Here is a 13,791-nt window from a genome sequence, read left to right on the forward strand (position 1 = left end):
ACAGAGACCTTGCTCTCTAAAAGCTCACAATCTAATGGAGAGACAATAGGTAAACAACTATGTAAAAGCAAGATATCTATAGGATAAATGGGAAATAATAGAAGGAAGGTCCTAGAATTATAGAAGAGTGAGAAAATCTTGTAGAAGGTGGGGTTTTAGCTGGGACTTGAAGGAAGCCAGGGAAGCCAGGAGGTGGAGATAAGCAAGGAGAGTATTTCAGAACTGGGGAAATAGTCTAAGTTGGGAAATAGAGTCTATGAGGCCCCTACTCCAAGAAATGGCTCTATATTGATTCATTTAATTCCATGAGCCTGATAAACACCCATTTATCATGTGTCGAGCTCCCTGTGCTTGGTTTGGGGATGCAAAGACAAAACCAGCAGTGTCTGTCTTCAAAGAACACTTTGGATACATTAATAAAGTAAAACGAATATAAATTTGTTTTTTTTTAAGAATATAAATTTGGATGGACAGGGAAGGTCTACTATTTGTGGGAGAGGATATAGATCAGAAAAGACATGTGCATGATGAGGAATGTGAACTGAGCTTAGAAAGAAGGATGTGAGGTATTACAGGACACAGAAATGAGGAGGAAAGAGCATTCAAGATTCAGAGAAACTCCTGTGCAAAGGCATGGAAGTGGGAGGTGAGGTACTATGAATGAGGAAGAACAATCAAACCAACTTGAAAGGAATACAGGATGTATGGGGGGGGGGAAAATTGTGAAAGAAGTCTGGAAAAATAAGCAGATTGCTTATTAGATAATGGGAGCATGGTGTAATAGGGGTGGGTAATCATTATAATGAATAATACTAGTCATAATAAACATTTACATAGGGCTTTAAGGGTTGCAAATATTATCTTATTTTTATCCATACAACAGCCCTGAAAAGTAAGTGCTATTATTACCTCCACTTAACGGATGAGGAAATGAGGATCAGAGAGGCTAAGTATCTTATTCAGAGTCATATAGCTAAAATGTATTTGAACTGCATTTGAATTCAGTATCTCCTGACTTCAAGTCATTTTCTGTGCCAACTAGCATTGGGAATGCATGCTCCTTGTCTTTATTTTGTTTCAATCTTGGAAACCCCCAATAAATTAAAAGTTATGAGGTAGAAAGAATCTTTAAGGAAAAAGCAGAATGGGTCAGAAAAATTTTGTGATTTATATCTAGGACAGAAATATATTTTGACTTGTATAAAATCAATGAATATATGGAGAATTAAGAATTTACCATGTTGTGATGTTTTTAAACATCAAACTATTTTGGGATTCACAGTAAGCTCATCAAGGCTCCCTGGGAGAAAAGACTAATCAGACTAAGATTCCATTATAATTCACTGAATAGTCAACCTACCTATGGAGTGGTCCCCGGGGAGTGATGGTTTCTGGGAGGTAATCAACCAGGGGTGCCCAACATCCTCCAGTGCAAGGCATTGGCAATGGTTGTGGCTGTTTGGTCTCTGTGATATTCAATAACCATCCAGTGTATGGAGAAATTGGATCATCTACAAGGCAAGAGAAAGAATTATGCTTCATAGAGAGAACATGCCTCTTTTGTACTGCTTAATAGACAAATATATTAAGGACCTGTGATTTTCTCAGTATGGTAAAGCCCTCCACTAACATCAATATAATGTTATGTAATATTATAATAATATACACTAACCAATATTTTTCTAATAGGCTTATAGAGTTCTCTGAGGCTCACAGAGATTAAATAATTTGTCTATGGTCATGTAGCTAGTTTATGTTCCAGTTATGATTTGAAACCAGGTCTTCATGACTCCCAGTTCAGCACTTTTATCATACCACATTCCTTCTTTTTATTACTTGCCATTTAAGAGAAAATCTACAAAATTCACAATGGTTACCATGAGTCAATTCAACCCAAACCTTTTTTTTCCAACCAAAAACTTACTAAGAATCTTTTAGTTACTTAAACCTTCTGTGTCTCAATTTCCTCATTTGTAAAATGAGAATAGATGAGATAGTTTCTTCCAACCTGAGATCTATGATTCTATGATCCTCTTTATTATTTTGGGGAAATAAAGATGAAAACCCCCCCCCAAACCCAAAACTAGTCTGTCTTACTCTCAAGGAGCTTACAATATAATAAGGGAGTCTGAGTTCTTGTGTCATCAAGGGGATGACAGGGCCCTCAACTCAACAGAAAGAAAATTTTAAGGAGGGAAAGTTTTAATAAAAGAAAATGATGAGTTACTGTGGTTTTGAACATTCTATTCTTACGGCCCCTTTCTTATCATCTTTTTCTATGTGTTCAATTTGAGGGCCTAGTAGGTCATTATGGTAGATATCCTACAAACAAAATGAAGATTTGAGTGTGGATACAGCTTGGGGAAGAGATTAAAACAAGATGTATAGACCTGGGAAACATGGCACTACAGTCAAGGGAGTGGATTAAGAGAGATATAGAAAGAAGAGGAAAATGGCTGAAGACCTAGCTTTGAGTGACCCTCAGATTCAGAGACTGACAGTTAAAATAACTGAAAAAAAAAGCAAACAGGGATGAGATGCAAAGTTTCTTGGAACAGAAGAAAGAATATCTAGAACAGGGGTTCTTAACCTGAAGTTTGTGAGTTTAAAAAAATATTGTGATAGCTACATTTCAAAATAATTTGTTTCCTTTATATTACCACATTTTGTATTTTACTCATTTAAAAACATTCATTCTAAGAAGGGATCCATAAGCATGAAAAAGGTCTAGGAGGAGGGGACAGTCAAAAGTACCAAATGCTGCAGAGAAGTTAAAGAATAATAAGAAAAGATCACAGGATTTGGCAATTAGGAGGTTATTAGTGACCTTAAAGAGACAACCGAATTCTCATGTCTGTACAATATGAATAAAATTGCATAATTTATCATTCTTTTCCAGGCTGAAAACATGCCCTGGGGAGTCTCAGAAGCAAGATGTTCACATTTTAAAGGCAGTAGCTGAATTATTATTATTCTTCATTTTTAATAGAGTACTTTCCTAATCAGAAAGCATGTAGTAAAAAAAAAAGATTAAAGTGCAGACAACACAGCTGTTCATGCTAGGAAACTCATCTAATGATGGGTATGTTTTTGTTGCTTAGATTTAGTTGTTCTAGGAGATTTGGAATAAAAAGTGCCAAACTGAAATTTACTGAATCTGAAAGGAGGTGCTTACGATATGTAATTAAGTAGTGCAATGAGGGATGAGGTTAGGAGCAATTCAACTCTAAATTGATTTGGGAAGTAAAGGCAACAAACTAGCACCCGTGTTTCAATTCAAAATTCACTCAGCAAAGAATTAACTGGAGAGCTGTTGAACTCAGTCCAACCAAATACTTTATACCCTGGGGAAACTGCTCAAATGCAATGTATGTGAATCAAAAATACCCTAAAGTAAAATGTTCTATACTTTACAAAGAGTTTTCATGGACAATAAGTCATTTGGTCCTTTTAACAGGGACCTATTTATTTATTTGTTTGTTTGTTTGTTTATTGATTTATTTTTGCAAGGCAATTAGATTAAATGATTTGCCCAAGGTCACACAGCTAGAGAATTATTTAGTGTCTAAGTTGCATTTGAACTCCAGTCCTCCTGATTCAAGGGCCAGTACTCCATCCACTGTACCACTTAACTGCCCCTGACCAATTTATTTTCACATCCATTTTATAGAATGAGGAAACTGAAACTGACTTGTCCAAAATTAGATGGTTAGCAAGGTCTGGTTAGTAGCAAACTCAAACTTCCTGTTCACAGAGCCCCATCCCATTCATTTAATGGACCAGAAAACAAAAGAACAGAGAGGTTAAATTGATTTGTTCAGCAGGATTTGAATCTTAGAGTCTTCCTGACTCTAGGTCCAGAAGTATGTTATTTTTCACTAATATGCTCTTCTATGTCTTTGCTAAGAAATATTCTAGATACTCTGTGTATATATATATATATATATATATATATATATATATATATATATATATATATATATATGATTCCTCACTTTCCTTGGTTCTTTGAGACTTAAAAACATTATTTCCCACAGTGAAAGTGATTGAAAAGCTCCTTCTCAAATGATAACAACCCAGTTGGAAGATTGAAAACTGTATTCCATATCATAACATACTGTAGGGGTTGGGAAGAGAAAGAGAGAGTTGAGAGAGACACAAAATCTTAGGTTAAAAAAGTAACTGCTCTTTTTTTTTGTTGTTGTAATTTCCTTTTTAAGCAGTACAGAGGCAAAATATAAGACAATAAAGGCCCATAAATCCAGAATGGAAAAGAGAAGCCTTTTGTTCAATCAAGTCTTTATCATTCAAATGATCAAGAAGAAAAACTTCCTTCAAGTTCCAGTTAAAAATGCCTCTCGGGGCAGCTAGGTGGCACAGTCAGGAGTACCTGAGTTCAAATCTAACCTCAGACATTTAATAATTGCCTAGCTGTGTGACCTTGGGCAAGTCACTCTTAACCCCACTGCCTTAAGATAAATAAAATAAAAAAAAGATTTAAAAAGTGCCTCTCCTCTGTTGATTATTTCCTGTTTATCTTGTATAGATTTAGTGTGTACGATGTCTGCATGTTGTTTCCTTCATCAGACTGTAAACTCCAGTGTAGGTGGAGATGGTATAGGGTTAGGGATGAAGCATAATTCAGCCCAAACAGCTCTGATTCAACTTGCTAAAGATATTTATCTGTCACAATGACTCATTATTGACTTATTTTATTCCAAGTAGAAGCCACATAAGTAGAGAAGATCTAACAGCATTCTGCTAATAATAATAATAATAATAATAATAATAATAATAATGTTCCATTTTGCTCTAGAGCAGGGGTTCTTAAACTGGGGTTATAAACAGTTATGAACTAGAACTAGTCACAGCTCTGTTATTTATCTAGACTCGCTAACAGATTATGGATCCAGGTCTATTCATTATCCACATGATACACCCCCCCCCAAACTGCTGATTTCTATCTAGATAAAATATGTTATAGTCATTTCATAGAAATCCTTAATCTTTTCTGTATTAGGGACCCTTTAGTTGTCTGATGAAGTCCATGCATGAATGTTTTCTCAGATTAATGTTTTCAGGTTATAAGATAACAAAGCAAACTAATTATACTAAAAACAGTCATTAAAAGTTCAGACTCTAGTTAAGAGTCCCTTTGCCAGAGCCAAAGAGACTCTTATTGATAAAATGCCACTAAGTCTTTGCTACCCCTATGGATTCTTTTTTTTTTTAAGTTTTTTTTTTTTTAGGTTTTTGCAAGGGAAATGGGGTTAAGTGGCTTGCCCAAGGCCACACAGCTAGGTAATTATTAAGTGTCTGAGACCAGATCTGAACCCAGGTACTCCTGACTCCAAGGCTGGTGCTTTATCCACTACGCCACCTAGCCGCCCCTCCCCTATGGATTCTAACTAGAAAAAAATGTAGGAATAATTAATTTCTATGAAGAATGAGTCTCTTTAGCAAGTTGGGGATAAAGCGGGGTGGGCTGAATTATGTTCTGTCCCTAATCCAATGCCATATCCTTAAAGTGTGGCTATAATGAAAAGACAGTGGGAAGGCACCAAATCAGGAAGCCTTCTAAGTTTCTCATATATGATGGGATGGTGTAGTGAGAAGAACAGAACTCAAACTAAGGGCACTTAAAAATTCGAATGGAACTTTCCTTGTCTATATTATGGGGACAATTCAGCTTATTCTTGTTCTATCTACCTTATAGGGTTGTTTCTAGGCAAGCACTTTGTAAACCTTAAGGTACCAAAGAAATGTGAATTCTTGTTACCAGGACAATGAGAATGACCCTGGGAGCTTATGGTGTTTCTGAAAGAGTTTTATTCAATTTCTTTTTTTTTAGGTTTTTGCAAGGCAAATGGGGTTAAGTGGCTTGCCCAAAGCCACACAGCTAGGTAATTATTAAGTGTCTGAGACTGGATTTGAACCCAGGTACTCCTGACTCCAAGACTGGTGCTTTATCACTACGTCACCTAAGTCAAAACACATCTCTCAATGCTAATATTCTGGTTAAATGCACCTATATAGTGACCTATAATGACCATGTGAGAAAAACTTGTCTCATAGTATCTAAGGTCAAATTTAAGTGGCCCACTAATATTATCTTGTTATTAATTGAAATACTAAGATTTTATTAATTAAAAAATCCCAAATCCAACAATTTGCTTGAGTACAACAGATTTCCCACTTAAGAAAAAATAAGAACATGTATAACATGAAATGACAATTTATATCTTATTTGAATATTCTTAGTACTTTTGTGGCTCTTTTTCCCTGGAGTCAATGGAGTTAGGTTAATATGATGTCATAATTAAAAACCTGATTTTTATTGTAGTTACACTCCTAGTCATTCATCTAGTTAACTGCTAAGTATTTGAGGTTTTTATATAAAAGGGCTCTTAAATAGGCAGTTTAAGTTTTGGATATTTTGTTTAATGCACCTCCCTGCTCAATTTTATATCCTGGGGCCCCAAGGTGCATAAATATATATCATCAGTGACTCAAAAATTTAAATGAAATAATATACTCATTGGTATTTCTGTCCAAAGTACTGAGGTATTCATGTCATAAAATTAAATATCCCCTTGAACTATATTCTGTTGTGCTAACCCACCATGAAATAGGCATGGCAGGCTTAATTTTCTTTAATACAATTTTCCCCCACCTCAAAATGTGGATTCAAGTATAGTGCTGTATGAACCAGACTTTTCTTTAACCAACAACTCTCCATTTTTCAGAAATAGATTGCTCAGTATTTGGGTTGTCTGCACTCCTAGTGTGTCCATTTCACTGCTGGTTAGTCAGCATTGTGCCAGGGGTGACTAGGGCCATGGAGGACAATGAGGCCACCTAACATTTATTTGGCACTTCATGTGCCAACCACTGTGCTAAGCCCTTTACAATTATTACTTCATTTGATCCTTACAATAATCCAGTGAGGTAGGTGCTATTATGATTCTCATTTTATAGGTGAGGAAACTGAGACAAACAGAGATTAACTGACTTGCCTAGGGTTCTATATTAGTTCATTTTTACTATTAGTTTGTTGATAGCTCTTGTAAAAAAAGAGTGTTTTGAGTTGTTTCAGGTACTCCATTTGGGATTTTCTTGGCAGAGATACTGGAGTGCTTTACCATTTCCTTTTCCAGTTTAAAGTCCTGTGCTCTATCCACTGCCCCCTCCTTGCAAGAGGAATGAAAGGCAGATAATTGAAAGCAAGGATTTCAGTATCTATGGATTTTCAATCATTCCTTTCCTCTTACTATCCTAGATGTTTGAGAGTAATGGCAACACAGTTACTTGGCTATCATCTCTACTTAGTTCCTAATTTCATGTTTTGTTATACCGAATTTAACTTACAGGAGGTCAGCACCATATTCATGATTCATATTAAAGCAGAACTATTTGATTCCCCTGATCCCCTTTACTAATCTCTTTGGCACTCTGATATGCTATTAGGTTTGTTATTTTGATCCACCATTTCTATCCTGTGAAGACAAGTGCTACCCTGGCACCTAAAAGAGAAGTCAGAGGCTTAATAAAAATGTACTGTTTGCCCAAATTACAAGAAAAATAACGTTGCAAATTTATTTCTGAGCTCAACTAGTTTTTTAACTGTCCAGCTGAGTGCCTGAGATAGATACAGCCAGCACTGAAGCAGAGATATTTAGATGAGTTGGGTCCACAGACCAGGACAGTCTTGCAAATGGATAGGTTTTTTTAAGCATCCAACCAACTGCAAAGTTGTCAAAATTTTACCTGTCCTTTCCAAATTCATCCTTATCATGCCAATAATAGCAGTGAGAATAAATAGGTTATACTAATGAAAAGCTCATCTTAACCAGCACATTATACGATAAAGCATTTTAGATTCATTATGCATAAATATAAAAGCAAGGATCCAGGAAGGATTCTGAATTTAAATTGAATTTCTTATTTCCCTATAGTCTTCAGGCTGTGAACCCTATGCTGGCAGGAATAAGTTCCTTGCTGAATCATGTCTGTGGTGCCATAATAAGAAATCATTATTTTAAAATATTAAATATTTAATATTATTTAACAAATTAAAAATAATAATAACTGACATCTTCACAACAATCTTACAGCATAAATGTTCTTGGTTGGTACAATTATTATTCCTCTTTTATAAATGAGGTTAAGTGATTTACCCAGGGTCCACAGTCAGAGATGGGTTATAAGGTTAGGTCTTTCTGACTTTATAACCAGAGGAGTAAAATGGAATCTAATTCCATTCCCTAGACCAAGCTGACCTTCCAGTGCCCTCTGGTAAATAATTAGACCCAGAATCTTTACAGAACTACAATGGTTAGACTATTTGTCCCCTTTTCATTCTTCAGCATTTCATTTTCATTTTAACTGATCCCGATTCATACTTACTCTTGTCCTCATCATAAGAGCCTCCAGAGCTATTGCTGTATCTTGATTCTAGTCGAGTGTGGGCTCTGATGACATTACTGAACCTTGAAATGCAAAAATAAACCTTCATTTAAAAATATTGCATAATTAATAATAAAGATTATTATTTATTTACTCTTGGGGACACCTTTTTTTTTTTTAACATAGCACTTCTGATTCAATTTGAGGAAATGCTGTAGAGATCCATGCAAAAAAAATCATTTTTTGTTTATCAAGGAGGGTGTGATATTCACCCCCTCTAATTTTCCTTATATTTATTTTTTCAAATATATTTTATAAATACTTATTTATATATAGTTTGTTTCTATTTCCCAATAGAATGTAAGCTCCATGAGGGCAGGGATGATTTCATTTTTGCCTTTGTATCCCCAGCATTGAATACCATGCCTGGCACATTGGAAGTGTTTCATAAATAATTATAGTTAACATTTATGTATAGCTGGGCAGGTAGGTGGTGCAGTAGATAAACTACTGAGCCTGGAGTCAGGAATATCCAAGTTAAAATCTGGTCTCAGATACTATCTAGCTGTGTGATCCTGGGCAAGTCACTTAACCTTGTTTTCCTCTGTTTCCTCATCTGTAAAATGAGTTGGAGAAGAAAATGACAAACCACTCCAGTATCTTTGCCAAGAAAGCTCCTAAAGGGATCATAAAGAGTCAGATATGACTAAACTACCTAGTATTTGCATAGTACTTTAAGGTTTTACCACATGTTGGTTATTTGAACTTCACAGCAATCTTTTTTTTTTTTTGCAAGGCAAATGAGGTTAAGTGGCTTGCCCAAGGCCACACAGCTAAGTAATTATTAAGTGTCTGAGACCAGATTTGAACCCAGGTACTCCTGACTCCAGGGCCTATGCTTTATCCACTGTGCCACCTAGCTGCCCCAGTTGACAGCAATCTTGGGAGATTGTTACTATTATCCTCATTTTCCTGATGAGGTAGTTAAGGAAGACAAAAGTTAAGTGATTTCCCCAGGATCACCCAACTCAACTAGTAAGCAAAGATTTGAACTGGGCTCTTCCACTATGCTACCTAGATTGTTGATCAAATGGTTAGGGGTTGTCCTTGCAGCCATAGGATCACAGCAGTGGGAATTTTCTTTATGTTTGCTTCTGAATATTTCCAATCTTTCTAGTTTACTATAGGACCCTGGCAAATATGCAAAGTTCATACTGAAACCTACAGTGTAGGTTTAAGAGAAGGAGGAAAAAAATCATGGTATGTCAAGTCTTGGACAATGTTCTATTGACAGCTGCTTCACTTGGCCTGAGGCTTTTCAGGAAATAGCTACAGCATGAAGGTCTAATTACAATAGGAGGCTTTCCTCCACATTCTCTTTCCTAGGGTCAACAATTAATAATAACACTTTGGATTCATAAAGTACCTTCCCTCCTCAGAGCTCAAAGGGATTTGATACGTAATATTAGGTTTACTATTACAATAAATGTACAAGATAGAGGAGAAGGAAGGGCACTCTGGTTTCTATCTTATGCAATGGGGAAAAGACACAGAGAGGCTTTGTTTTCATCTCTGTATGCAACCATAACAATTACCCAGCAAAACTGGGACTAGCTATCAAGCACACCTGGCCAATCTAAACAAAGGTGGCTTTTTTTTTTTTTCCAATTTGTATTTCTGTGATTAACTGTGCAGGCTGATGTATTTCATCATACAAAGACCAACCTTCTGTTTCTTCCCCATAAGAGCAGTAGAAAACACTGGCATGTCACTCAGTTCTACTCCTCCACATGCATGGAGGAATAGCAATTTATTTAATCACCCTCAGAGCCATCTCTTTCAGATAGCATTTCTGATTCAACTATAAGGAAAAAAACTATAGAGACTTGTGCATAAAATTCATATTTTTTTCATCAAGGAGGCTGTTATAGGTACTCCCTCTAGTTTTCCTTGTATTTATTTATGTTTTTTTTTGTAGGCAATGGGGTTAAGTGACTTATCCAAGGTCACACAGCTAGGTAATTATTACACGTCTGAGGCTGGATTTGAATTCAGGTCCTCCTGATTCCAAGGCCGGTGCTCCATCCACTGCACCACCAAGCTACTTCCATATTTAGTTTTGAAAATATATTTGATAAATGTTTATTTATATGTATTTTGGGCCTCCCAACAGAATATAAGCTCCTGAGGGCAGGGACTTCCCTCATCTGACTCCTGTCATCACCTCCTCTCCAATTAGACAGCTTTGAAAGACTTGACATCAGGTCAATGTCAAAACTATGGTCTGTGCCAACCAAGCTTCAGAAGTGACTTTGGTTTTTATTCATTCTTCTTCAGATATTAGTAACAGCTTCTCCTTTGATATCAACCAGGATTTTTCCAGTAACTTTGTACTTTATACATTCTTTCCTGCTATCTTTTTGTTTTGTTTTATTTATTTGAGTTATTGCTTTCTGAACCTGGAAAACAAAACATCTGAGACATCTGCTTAGTCTCATAATGTAGAATTTCAAATCAGGCCATGCAGCACTTCAAATGAGACCATTACTTATGAAATTAGAACAGTGGCAAACTTTCTATTACCTTGTAAAGAAGTTCTTTAATTATATTTATGCTGATAAATATCAAAACCGTAAACAACATGTGCTGAGCCCAGACATCATTTGGTAAAGTATAAAAACAGTTCAATGCAAGAGCTTCACATCTGGTGATTTCCTTGGGCTTCTGCTGACTTTGTAAATATCAGGAAGGAACTGTGACATAAGCTGCTTTTCCCCCCATAACTCTATCAAATCCTATTTGGAGAGCTGGAGAAGAAATGTGCTGTAGAATAAATGACAACCTCTTCCTTTCCCTTTTTAGAGACTCAACAGCAGGCTGGAGCGGGTGTCAGATTTTGTTTACCTAACAAAAAAGATTCTGCCTTGGTGACAGTCTAGTCTAGAGAAGGAAAAGTGGAGACTAATGAACATTGCCTAGTGTAAAATATGTGCTTAATAAATGCTGATTGAATTTAATTGAATTAAATGGATGCAGTACTCTTCAAGAGGGCTTGGGGAAGTCTGATTTCATGCATCTCAAAAACAGAATTAGTAAAGAAAATAGAAATCAAGATTCTAAGCGGTAATTCTATTTTTACTCTTTTTCTAGGCTGAAGAAATCAATTTCCGTCTGGGTTAAGGAGGAATTTTAAGAAAGAAGTAGACCAAATGGCAACTTTTTATTTATATACACATATCTATATTCATATATGTGTGTGTATATATTAACATATAGGGTTAGGTACTATGTCATTAAAGAGTTGTATTTAAAGAGAATTGTAGGTATAAAATATTTTCCTAAGTGGCATTCTTGATATTGTGACTTCATTTGGGGAGTTTTCTTAGCAAAGATATTGGAGTGGTTTACCATTTCCTTCTCTAGCTCATTTTACAGATGAGGAAACTGAGGCAAACAGGGTTAAGTGACTTGCCCAGGGTCATATATCTAATTAGTGTCTGACTCCAGATTTGAACTCAGGAAGAGGAGTCTTCCTAACTCCAGATCTAGTGCTCAATCTATTGTGCTGCACCATCTTGCTGTGCTTATTCTTGATGATTGGATCAGTATCACATTATACCAGACCCCTACTAAAGCAAGCCTGAAATACAAAGACAATGATGGGGACTAAATTCTTTGGTCAAATTAATATAAAATGAGAAACTCCCTCAAATTGAAGTAGGATAGCACTTTTTATGAAATTTTATATGCTTAGGGAGTTCCTTAGAGTCTAAGTGTATTGGCCAGGATCATATAGCTACTGTGCTTCAGAGGCAGCATTCAAATTCAGATCTTTCTTGACTCAAGGCCACCTCTTTAACCACTGCTTGCTGTCTTTCCTCGGAATATAATGAGTTTAAATTGCAGCAGGAAGGATTTAGGTCAGATTGAGTTTGTGATACCTATGAGAATAGGAACTGTTGTTTTGGTCTTTGTCTTCCCAGACATTAGTATGGTGTTTGGCACATTAGCAGGTACTAATAAATGCTTGTTGACTGACTGAAACATATTATTAAGGAGTGGAATTTCCTTTGGAGAATTTAAATGCTAGCATAGATAACTATTGCCTCAAGATGGTTTATTGGCTTTTAGGTTTCATCCATTTTTGGTACTGTGGCTTTGGGGTGTTATCCTAGGGGCACTGACTAAACAAGGGATCCCTAGACTCAGGAGCTGGATCAAGTTAGAAGAAGGGTTCCAACAATAATAGTAGGCTCTAGCTTAGACACAAAACCTAGAACATTTCCAGGTTTTCTGCACATAGGGTAGAATTTTGGGAATCAGGCAAGAAACTTCTTACAGAAGTACTGCCAGCCACCAAGCTCTTGGGGTATCTGGAAGTCTTTGACTGATAAATTATATTAGATTGTAAGCTCCTTAAGGGCAGGTGTTGTCTTTTGACTCTGTATTACGCAGTCCTTATTTTTGTATTTATATTTGCATTCCTCAGAGCTGAACACACATAATTGATGTTTAATAACTTTTTATTCTTTGACTGACTGAAAAAAAATTGGGCCTGTACCTCTAGATGTTCTAATTTCATGCCTAAAATTTACTGAAAAGACAGAATTCTTGAAGAAAACCCTTTTTTTTTTAGAAGAGCACAAACTTCTACTAGATTAAAAACAAACAAAACAAAACTGAATTTCAATTACACTATAGCTATTCAGTCTCCACTGAGATTTTAAGTAACTCAGGAGCATAAGGTAAAGCAGTCTAAGAGGGAAAAAGAAAGCAACACAATATTATTCTTTCAAAGGGACCACTTTACACTCAGGCAATTGTTCTATTGATTTCACTGATCAATTAAAATGGACATTGTTGAGCCAGGCCCAAAATTTAGGTCTCCTAGTACTGATTCAGAGTTCTGTCCCTAAATAATCCTGAAAAAAACATTTAGCCTCTCTATAGTTCCATTCCCTCTAATGGAAAAAGATGACTCTGGTATCTGAAAGGAAAGTACATGGAAATTTCCCAGGTACAAATAGTCCAGATGAAAGAAAAGAAAGGTCAGTAGCAGAAAGAGTGTATAAGAAGGTTGCCCAGAGAAGGAAACTGCTACAAAACTCATTTAAGAAGGACTTTAACAAAAAAACAAAACAAAAAAACAGGTATTGATGCAAAGTACACCCACTCTTCTCATATGCTAGATAGAGTAGTCTTGTTGTCAGATAACACTTATTTTATGTTAACTTATCAGATGAATGAATATAATTTTATAATGTTTGTCATTCACATATATTTCTTCAAAGTCCTCTCTGGTCCCTCATGGTTAAATGGAGGCAATCTTCAGTTCTGGAAAGTCAAACCAGTTAAAACTCTGGAGGTCCTACCAAACTGGACACC

At 36.0% G+C, this 13,791-nt stretch overlaps 1 protein-coding gene across 10 annotated transcripts in view; it reads right to left on the minus strand.

Annotated features, from left to right (window-relative positions):
• FRY (FRY microtubule binding protein) overlaps positions 1–13,791 on the minus strand; it is a 568,375-nt gene that overhangs the window by 91,890 nt on the left and 462,694 nt on the right. For all 10 annotated transcript variants that reach the window (XM_074216094.1, XM_074216087.1, XM_074216086.1 and 7 more), the window contains 2 exons: positions 8,407–8,489; positions 1,361–1,511 (listed from right to left, as the gene is read on the minus strand). In XM_074216094.1, coding sequence (XP_074072195.1) covers positions 1,361–1,511; positions 8,407–8,489 — 234 coding nt within the window. The remainder of the gene's footprint in view (positions 1–1,360; positions 1,512–8,406; positions 8,490–13,791) is intronic.

Source organism: Macrotis lagotis, chromosome 1, assembly GCF_037893015.1.
Source record: "Macrotis lagotis isolate mMagLag1 chromosome 1, bilby.v1.9.chrom.fasta, whole genome shotgun sequence".
Classification (NCBI taxonomy): Eukaryota; Metazoa; Chordata; class Mammalia; order Peramelemorphia; family Peramelidae; genus Macrotis; species Macrotis lagotis.